The 11,459-nt window shown below is 34.7% G+C and overlaps 1 protein-coding gene across 1 annotated transcript; it reads right to left on the reverse strand.

The window, feature by feature from the left end:
• Positions 1-8,468: 8,468 nt before the first annotated feature.
• LOC131943803 (toll-like receptor 4) lies at positions 8,469-10,244 on the reverse strand. The gene has a single exon (XM_059304090.1). The coding sequence runs from the start codon at positions 10,242-10,244 to the stop codon at positions 8,469-8,471; it is 1,776 nt and encodes a 591-aa protein (XP_059160073.1).
• Positions 10,245-11,459: the final 1,215 nt, after the last annotated feature.

Consider the following 11,459-nt stretch of genomic DNA (forward strand, 5'->3'; position numbering starts at 1 on the left):
AAAACTTTCTGTTCGATCAAGTTGCTGGCGTTTGCAGCTAGCTTCTTACCGACGATGAACTCCATATATTTTTTGGTGTGTTCCGAATGACTCGTCTCAAATGACGTTTTAGTTTTGAAGATTTCGTAGATTCGTGACTGACAACTTTGTACAGTGCGCTTTGTTTCTTCTAAATTACATTTCCAGTGATGTTAATGAAGTCGACTTTCAAAAAAATTATTCTAAATATTTATGTTTTGTTTCAAATTACTAAGGTTTAGTATACCACTTGGCGACCCCCCAGAAAGACCTTCGCGACCCCCACGAGGGTCGCGACCCCCAGGTTGGGAACCCGTGGTCTAGCAAATGTGTATCAACAGATGGCAACGTAATTTGACTGCAGAGTTTCTTCCAGGCATCTCTTCGGGGGGGGGGGGGGGGCGAACGAAATGAAATTTATATAATTCTTGTATTCTGGCTTTGTTCAGTTGATTAGAGACATCTAGTAATCCAAGAAAAGTTCATAGTACATATATAGTACAAAAATAGTTCACTTTGTTGATTCCAAAAAGTTGAAAAAAATTCAAAATAGTTCTAGTAGCCTGTTACAGAGTAGAAATTTGTCCAGTTTTAGATAAGACATCTTTAGGAACAGTTTAGGAACAGTTACAAAAATAAACTTGATCTGCTAAATCCAAAAAAACTTGAACAGCTAATCCATATAGAAAAAACTTGAACAGCTAAATCCAAACAGTAGAAAAGAAACACTAAGACTTGATCGGCTAAATCCAAACAGAAAAAACACACAGACGATATTTACTCGACATTGGTGAGACAATATCGAAATAAGGTGATAAAAATTATCACGTTGATGACTTGACTTGAACAAGACGTCTGACTTGACTACAGCAACCCTTCTGACTTGAGTGTAGATAGATGACTTTCAAGAACTTGACGTACTTGGTAAACAGTGGAAGACCACAGACTGTAATATCTCCATTTCTGACATATGTAGCACCAATTCTTCAACCACTTGTGACATCATAAGTAACAGTAATACAATGTAGCAACATCACTTTATTGCCTCCACTTCTGACACCATATGTAACAACATGGATTCTTTGTTGTTGTGGGTTAGCTTTCATACAGGAACACGAGCAACAGTGGCAACTTGAAATGACAACTTTATTTACACTATGTACAGATAAATCCGTGGTACATCCATATTTGAAGATCAACTGATATAGGTACAAATAATAATCACAACTCCAAGTCATGGAGACATCTTACATTCACTGCCATCGTTCCAGTCCCAAGTCCTAGCACACAACACCCGTTCACCTTTCGCTCCCTCTTTTATTCACCACTTTCTCTCCCCTTACGTCAATGAGCAATCTCACCCAAAAACACGTAAAAACACATGACGATCGCTCAGACAGTCCTTCCGCTAGCCAGGTACTCTTCATTCATGCAAAACACAATATAATAAAGATACATAATTATACAGTCTGTGACAATAATTTATATAGAAAATATATACTTTGAACAGTGTCCGCCCCCCCCCCCCCCCCCCCCCACCGAAGAAAATCTACCGCCCCCTCCCCCCCCCCCCAATTTTCAAGTGCCCCCCCCCTGGAGAAAAAAGTCTGGAAGCAACACTGTTTGACTGTGCTACACCGTCGTAATTGGAAGATAACAACAAGAGAGCAGGTGTATGGAGAAAACATTGGGAGACACCTGATTTCATTTGTCAATCTTACTCAGTTTGAGTTTGATTTGCATAGTCTAAGAAAATTAATTGTCTCATAAAAATTAAAGATAAGTACACATAGCTATCTTTGTGTTAGAATTCCATCTGGTCGAACGATAATTTGATGTATATAAAATTCACTATAGAAAGTCAATCCTATTATGCTTTAGTAATGCACGTTTAAAATTTATTTTTATAGATAACAAATCATACAATTTGTAACTATATTTTCCAAGGGCAAAAGCTAAAAAGTGTATATTCGGTCCGTAACCGTAATAATAACTGATTAATTAAAATGTCGGTTACTATTAGTACATAATACACTCCCTTAAATGTATACAAACGAGCCGATAAAAAGAAATGATTATTTTTTATATTGGAATATCAAGAAATAAATTACAGAACAAAAATCATGATTTGCACATATGAATGTAGCAACGACAATATTTGATCGGAATCGAAATATAATCACGCATATAATGGTAAAATAATTCGTAAATTTTATGTTTTGCTGTCATATAAAGAGTAAATACCAAACAAACAGGAGTTTGTAATTTTATTATTACTATGCACATAAAGCTATTATACATTTAGAGATTCTTATAATAATAAACACATGCGTAAATGTTTTAAATGTATTATAAAACCTACATACAGGCCTATAATCGAAATCCGTTATGCCAAGAATAACGTTAGACTGCCCACATTCTAAAAGAGAGAAACATAAACATCTACCTGCAAAAATGTAATAGAGTGACATATTCAGAAATAAAACATTCTGAAGTTAACATAAAACAACAATAAACTCAAACGTTTATGTAACATGTGAAATCTAAAGTAAAATAGAATTCTTCAACTTAGAATATTGCATTGCATGAATAGAAAAAAGGTAATCAACACGACTTACCTTGTTACTTGTGCACTCAGCAACGATTCAATTCTTCTCTGCGACAGGTGTTCCGTTATCTCGCACCGTTGCAGCTGTTATAGTGACTGAACATTTAGGTCATACATACGGAAGAGTGGAGGTAAGACTGGGGTATGGGGGGGGGGGGGGGAATTCAGACACCAATTAATGCAATCGTTCCAGGAGGTTTTTCCCGTTCTTATTTCGCTTAACCCTACCTTAAGCACCCCCCCCCCTTTCCATTGAAGACTTCAACGGTACAAAAAGAAATTTTACTTCCTGAATATTATATATATATATATATATAAATATATATATTTATATATACATATATATATATATATATATATATATATATATATATATATATATATATATATATATATATATAATATATATATATATGTATAACTTCCTCAGTGGGGAAACATGTTGAAGTCACCCACTGTGCTTTAGTGCTCTATGGGGCTGACCCTGACAGACAAAATGTATTCTTATTGCGTCACAGGACCAAACGTTGGTGGACGCAGCCAAGCGTTGCCACACGTTTGTTTACATAGGTTGTGATGAACAAAGTCTATAGGGTAGACTACATATGTAACAATGACTAGCTTTACGATGGCTCGGTCTAAAAATCTGACAACAGTAAAGTCGACAAGGATAGTGTAGGCCTATTTGATGTCTGTTAGAATGCCATATTGAATAACAAATAGTATGCGGTATAAAATGCCGTATCGAAAACATTATATCCTTAAATAGTTTAAATAAAAATAGGTTACATACTTGTCCATATAATGCAATTTCTGACGAGGTTTACCTATTCTTCCCGTCTTGTTATTTAGATAATGCAATATTCAATATTATAATTTCTATGTTAAGAAAATTATTATACTATGTTTTGTTTATTATTGTTTCGTACCTTTTATTACATATAGGCCTATATATTTCGTAGTGATTGCCATTGAAAATGTAGTGTCTGTGTTGGCCTAGTTTATAAGCTGTGTTTTTACATCCCGACGTTACTATGAACGAGACCTTGTGATCAGACCTCTTGTCAGAGACTTTACATACTTGAAATGTTTAAGTAAACTTGGTGGCGTCTATTGTTGTGTTCTACGTACAACGAGTTAAGTAATGTTACATGGTGTCAGCTTGTAGTCTACATTACTGAGTGATAGTCGTCAAGGCTAAGTATTTTTTAAAGTATTATTGTACAAAATCTATTGCTGATTGCGGAACTGAGACGTGTTGAAACCGCCACCTACACTCTACTTCAGCAGACGGGGTTTAACCGCGTCTCAAGGAAGAAAATAGGGAATTGTTTCTACATGTAAGAGAATTGTTTCTACATACTTTATGTCTTAATGGGTTGACGATATTCACTCCCATGAATTAGCCAGAAGATCAAAAAGTAAAAGATATCATGACAGGTTTTAGTAAACCTTTTAGTTACGGATACAAGTTAAACATCAGAAGATTCATTATTAACAGAGGAATAAGGAAGCGGATGAGAAAATTAAAGACCATGTAACTACTTTGAGCAAACTGCCGAAACTTGCAATTTTTTGCAAATAAATATCAAACTCATTGTCAAGAGCTAAAATAATGCAAAGAATAACTGAAAATGATACTAGAAGTTGTAATTGGTGCACACTCAGTTGACGTTAAAAACCTGTGCAGAAATGTGTTGAATTGTGGAGGCTATGGAAAGAGATTTCAGAATACTGTATGCTGGAAGCTTTCTCGAAAGACACTTGCCCGAACGCCGTAATGGCACTAATGGGTGCAGCATTAACTCGGGATAATTTGTGAATGTCATCCTCGTATAGAACATCCAGAATTCAGGACAGATATTAATGCGACTAAGAACAAACTGAGAATGTATAATGAAAGCACGCTTTCGCCATTTCGAAAGGCAACACTATTTGTTAAATACTCAGTTACCAACAAAAGGTACAGGTTTGTCTTCGTCATTGTGAATTTATATGGTGTGGCAACCATAACAGGGATTAGTTAAGTTGAACACATGAGTCTTTTTTCCCGTAATTCACGGCTAAATTTACAATGACGGTATTAACACCATGCAAGCAACAAATAATGGAAGTCAAAGTTCTGAATTTCATAAGACACCACATTGCTTTGCTCTTATGAAAATACGTGTTCGATTACCAATAAACCAAACCTTCTGGTCATTAAGTATCAAAACTTTTTTAATGAATTTTTTAAAAATAAAATTGTTCATTGTTTAAAACACATGGCCTAGAAAAGACCTTAGTTTAAAATTCAGTGAATAAATTTAAACAACAAAATTGTTTTTATGGTTTTTGAAGATTGATATTTAGTAACAGAAAATACAAAAATAAAACATCAAACACATCTATTTTTTAAGTAAAGACAGACAGAAAACAAACAGTTGTTTTTTACAACCATATATTTTTAATAACATCAATTTTTTTAAATATTTGCATTTGCCTTTCAACCAATTGCGAGACTTTTATCGCTGCTGTCTATAGCGAACACCCTACGCCCGAGGTCAAATTACTGCTGTTAACACTATACATTCACCCATACACAAATATACACACACATATAAACATGTGAGGAGAGCTCACCTTTTTCTTTGACATCAGCATATGAAAGTATAATATGGTCAGACACATACCAAGCTGAAATCAATCTGTTTAAAAGACAAAAACATGTTGTCCGAGGTGTGAAGTCTTTTTGAATGTGGGGTCTTGCTTTTTGTGACGATGTGTGACATTGGGGATGGGAGAAGTTTTTTATTCAGTGGGGAAGGGAAGGTTTCTCTTTCAGTTGCCTGCAGTAGTGTTTGTATCTCTTTCACTTGCCCGCAGTAGTGTTTGTATCTCTTTCACTTGCCTACAGTAGTGTTTGTGTCTCTTTCACTTGCCTGCAGTAGTGTTTGTATCTCTTTCACTTGCCTGCAGTAGTGTTTGTATCTCTTTCAGTTGGCTGCAGTAGTGTTTGTATCTCTTTCAGTTGCCTGCAGTAGTGTTTGTATCTCTTTCAGTTGCCTGCAGTAGTGTTTGTATCTCTTTCACTTGCCTACAGTAGTGTTTGTATCTCTTTCAGTTGCCTGCAGTAAAGATTGTGGTGTAGTAACAAGTGTTAAATTTTAATGTATAAAATTTTAAATATTTTCGAAATAAATTTTTCTGTCGTATGGTTAACTTATCTTCTTCCTTCTTTGTTTCTTGTGTGAATTTTCCCTCCCCCTTTCACCCCCTATCGCCCCAAAAAAATACTTATGGTTGGACGCCAAGTAATGCTTCTTATGACACGTAGATACCGGGAAGGGAAGAGCTAACTTCTCATTTGAGTGCACGACTGTTATGAACGACAACTCAATGTTCACAAAATTGTGCTTCTCAAAAAATCGACTAGAAATCGTGGGTTGCGACTGTTATGACCACTCTCCGACAGCCGCGGAGGGAGCGGACACCCCGGGTTCGTTTGGGATGGCACTGACAGAAGTCACACTAATGAAATCCCAACAACTTGACGTGAGCTCGTTATTGATTTCTAGGGGTAAAACACGACACATTGAAGAGACTCAACACGATTTAAAACTGTCAATACCCTTTTAATAAGTGTACAAGACTACGACACTGGGTTTGTACAAAATGTACAGACTTTAAGAGTACAATAAATAAACTCAAAACTCCAACTTACAGTTAAAGAAAAACACTATATATCACTATATATAGCTGTGGCTTAGTATATTAAACACCATTAAAGAACATAACTTGACACAACTGAATGGCATGATAAATACCACAAATATTAATAAGAGACATATTGCCTCTACAACAACAGAAACCCAAAAAAGGTCAACCTATCACCGATGTGACAAAGGGTTCAACTATACACCAGAACAAAAATATAAGTAATACTACAAATGGTCACACAATACCTTATATAAGGTGATAAAATATGCCACAAACTGCACAACTGAAAATGGCGCACAAAACATACGGCACATCTCTCTCCTAGTCCAAAGGTCAATCTAGCTGCCTTTAGACGACTTGAACTGCACGAGATTAAATACAGCTCTGTATTAGGGGAGATCACTCAAAAGTCCTACGACTATTGGTTGAGGATCTGTTAAGGATCCTCACGGTCGCAAGATCATTGGTCGAGGGTCTGCTGGGGATTAAACAATCCATTCACAGGACGTGACGGAGTTCAGTTGACCGATGAGAACCGGTGAACTAACAACTCTCCCAAGGTCAACCACATTACTCAGGAGACTAAATAATATAAATAAATAAAAGACCTAAGAAGGTCACACGACCCTTCCTATTGCTCGATTTTTCAGATATAAAAGGGAGCTTACTATGTAAAACAGACTGTTAAAACTGGTTATGAAAATATTGCACCGGAGACAAAGATAGCATTGAAAACTGGACCTGTTATGTGATATTTAAAGGCGTTTCTTATGTTGTGGAACATTTCAGTGAGTTTAATCATTTCAAGTTCAAACGTACTGTTGCATATAGATATAACACCCACATGCAAACCAAAAAAAACATAACAAAATAGCACCAGAAAAAAATCAAGCAATAAAAAAATATCAACTATTAAAATTTGAAGAAAAACAATTTTGAATGAAATGATAGCAGACATCAATGGTCAATGAAAACAAGTTTAAAAAAAACATTGTTACCTTTAAAATTGTGTTCATCTTGGTGTTTAAATTATAAATTGCTTAAGATCTCACTTGTTGTGAATATTGTCAGAGAGAACCATCACATTTACACCTCAAATATCCATAGATTTAATGTTATTCACAATTATAAAAAACGGCCCCGCCCCTTCACAATTTGGAAAATGTCGGGACGCTTCTTATCAGTCTTTATCCTTTAACAATATTTATTTTTGCGACAAAATTTCGATGTAGAAACATTTCAAAAATTCGTTTGGACAAGGTTTTTTAAAAATGCAACTGTGTTTTCAATATTTTTCTAGTCCGTTGGGTGCTGTCCATAGGGCCCTTCACCACCTCCCCCGAACCATCTAGCTTCAACATTGACTAATATGGACTAAAGGCAACAAAAAAAAAAGCTTTTGAAAACATCCTTAACGATGTCACCCAACCACCATTTTCACATGCCTATTTACCAAGAAGTTTACATAACTATAATACCTGCCGCCCTGGTTAAATCTTAGGGGAATTCAAAGTATGAACATGAATGCAGTAGATTGTTTGTGAAACGGTTGAATAAACACTGTATTGATGCACTGTCAGTCGTAACCATGTGTTTTACGAGTCATACATTCATATCATCCACTAATAGGTCATACACTTTCAGTATCAAATTTACGGCATGTTATTTTAAAGTATCAGTGCATGTTTAAATAAATAATAGATATATATATATATATATATAAATATATATTTAAATTTATATATATATATATATATATATATATATATATATATATATATATATATATATATATATATATATATATATATAGGTGTGTATAACAGAAAGATAATATTCATAAAATCGAAAAAAAATGAAAGTAAATAACAGCTATTTTTATTTAAATTTATTTAACGTACATTAAAAATAAATAATACACCATTGTTTTTTTTTAATTGAATAAACAAAACGACTATTATTACAGTTATAGATTAGTTCATTCTAATGTAATAGCCATACATCTAACATGTTTATAATTAATTATTTTTTTGTTGGTACAATGAAATTCAGTTTTAATTTGATGCTATTTTTAATGAAAGATTTGAACTGCCCAGCCAAAGAAATATACAGCAAACATTATTTAAACTTGTGTTAAGTGGTTCTACTCTACCAATCTTGTTCTTAGATTTTCCTTCAGCTCATAGTCTAATAAATTTCCTCTGGAAACAACAATGTTATCCTCCAAAACAACTCTCGACAGTTCGGCTGGCAGACGGTGACGTAACTGGTGCTCAACAAGAACGACAATCCTTTTAGGGTTAGCAGACGTCAAAGCAGATGTGGCTGCTCTACAGATGAACAAGAACCAGCGGTCACGTGACAAAAACGTTTCGTTGACAACCAGAAGAACGCGCCAACTTCTGTCAATAGCCTGCACAGTGGCAGAGGCCAGGTCAGTTGAAGGTGAGAGGTCACGGTCACGAATAAAGGTCGTTAACCCCAGCGTGTCCTCGATAAACTGCCTGAGGTCATGACAAGCGAACTGGTAATCTCTATCAGCATAACCAATGAAGACACCAATCTCGTAGTTGGAAGGTTTCTTTAGAAAGGTTTCACTAAACGAATTCAGCAGTCCAGAAATGATGTACGTTTTATATTTGGTAACAAAAAAACACAGCAAAAACCCAATGAACATTAAACAGAACATTATAATAGAAAACCAAAGAAAAGACTCTCCCGTACATTGTCGCCAATATGCTCCAAGATCTGTTATGATTTCTGTATATCTAGAAACCCCGTCAGTGTCAATACAAGAATAGTTTCTATCCAGATCCATATTTACAATTGTCAGCTTCATCCACAGAAGGAATTGGATGTCATGGCAGCCACAGGATAAAATGTTCCCTTCTAAATACAAATTAAACCCCTTGTTGTCTGTAGCCAGCTTTTCTAAACTGTATCTCACATCAGCTGTAAGAGTGATCAGGTCGTTGAACCTCAGATCCAAAACCCTCAAGTTTGGGGTGTATTGTAGGTTGAACGGAATTTGTCGAAATCTATTCCCAGCAAGAAACAACTCTCTTAGATTTCTATTATACAAAAACGTCTTTGAGCTCAATGAGTTTAAAGAGTTGAACGACAGTTCAAGTTGTTGAAGGTTTGTGAGTTTTTGAAACAGCCTGTCTCCGAAGTTTGACATAAAATCATTTGGTAACTGATTTCTAGACAAGTCCAACGCTTCTAGACCTGGCATCGTGTCAAAAAAGGAATAGCTTAAAACGTTAATATGGTTGCCAGATAATATAAGTATTTTTAAATTATCCAAACCTTTCACTGTGCTTGTATAGATCTCTCCAGAAGATTCGGAAATATCTATAGAACATAAATTGTTAGCTCCCACAATAGTAATTGGAAGATCAAAAGAAAGCGACGAGAACAATCTTTTAAAATCTAAATAACGTAGCGAGCTTGACATGTAGATAATGATACCCTTCTCAACGAACTTAGTACCTCGTTGTGAGAGCATACTACTCCCAACACTGTAAGAGTTTTTACTCCTTGTTCCTTTACCACTTTTACATTGATCAATATTTTCAATTTCCATGACTGATTTGGTTTTTGGTTCAAATGTATTGTAAAATTCTATCATGATGGTCTCTATATGTTTCATGTTAAGTAATTGATACACAATCGTCTTGGTACCATAGATTTGGTTTTTATTCAAATTAATACTTTTCAAGCACCGGTCCCATAATGGGCTTGATAAGGCGCCGTCCATAATGACAAAAATTAAACATCTCTGCATTGAAACATGTGCCACGCATATTTGCCTTAAGTATTTTGTAGACTTGCGTGTAAGGATGGCATCTCCCGTGATAAGAGTGTTGTAAGAATCACCTTGAACCATGCGGATAGTATTCAGAATAATCGTATCCATCGTTATATTAACCAAGTCTTTTAACATAAAAAGTACACTTTTTAGCTGCACGCCAACATTTTGAAAATTTAGACTATTTAGATTATTTAAACCCACGAAAGGCGATTCATCAATCAACAATTTGGAAGTTATGCCATTGATTTCTAAATATTTAATCTGATTTATGTTTTTGAAACTTGAGTTAGTAATCCGATTTAAATGCCCTCTTATTATTAATGTTGAAAATGATGTCAAATTTTTCGACTCTTCACCAAAGTATAATTCACCACCGAAACAGCTAATGGTTAATGTGTCTAGCTTAATCAAACTTGAGAAAATATCATTTGGATAAGACGGCAGGTTAAAATAACCATCTTGATCCAGTGACAACACGGAAAGGCTTTTTAGAGGTGCGAATATTTCTTTAGAAAAGTTGTGTATAATTAGTGGATTGTAATTTAAATTTAGATATTCTAATTTCTCTAGGCCAGAAAAAGTTAGACTTTCAATTATGTTGCTAGACAAGTCGAGCCGACGTAGGTAACCTAGGTCGACAAAGATCGCAGGAACAGAGGTCACAAAGTTGTTGCCTAATAAAATGGTGGTCGTATTTTTGGGAAACCAGGAAACGTCAACTCTGCCAAGATTACGACCTTGACAGTCTACCACAGCGCCATTTTGTCGTGTTGTATATTTTGTAGTGTAGTTCTAGTCCGTTTAGTTTTAGCACGACGCTAAGGACAAGAAATCTTTGATTCAAGCTACATATAACATCAATGTTTTTTTTTTTTAAATTCTATTTACTAGTGGTTGCGTCTATCATTACAAATTTTGAACCACCTTATAACGCATATCTTTATTTGATAAAACTATGCACAGAATAGCACACTACAGCTCAGCAAACTGAAACATCAAGTTTGTAAACCTACATGCTCAGTGACCTTATCGAATTTTAAAATATCTTTTCAGTTTAAAAAAATATTTGCCCCTTCGATGAATACTTAAGACGGTCAGAAAAGAAGAAAAACTGATCCACTAAGTAATGCTGCGATACTTAAGTTACTTCATTGCTTAATTTTGTAATTTTGTAGCTGTGAGATTTAAGACACGGGGAAAGTCCTTGTTTATATATATATATATATATATATATATATATATATATATATATATATATATATATATATATATATATATATATATATATATATATATATATATATATATATATATATATAT

Source organism: Physella acuta, unplaced genomic scaffold (assembly GCF_028476545.2).
Source record: "Physella acuta isolate Inbredline_101_S28 unplaced genomic scaffold, ASM2847654v3 ptg000039l, whole genome shotgun sequence".
Taxonomy (NCBI): Eukaryota; Metazoa; Mollusca; class Gastropoda; family Physidae; genus Physella; species Physella acuta.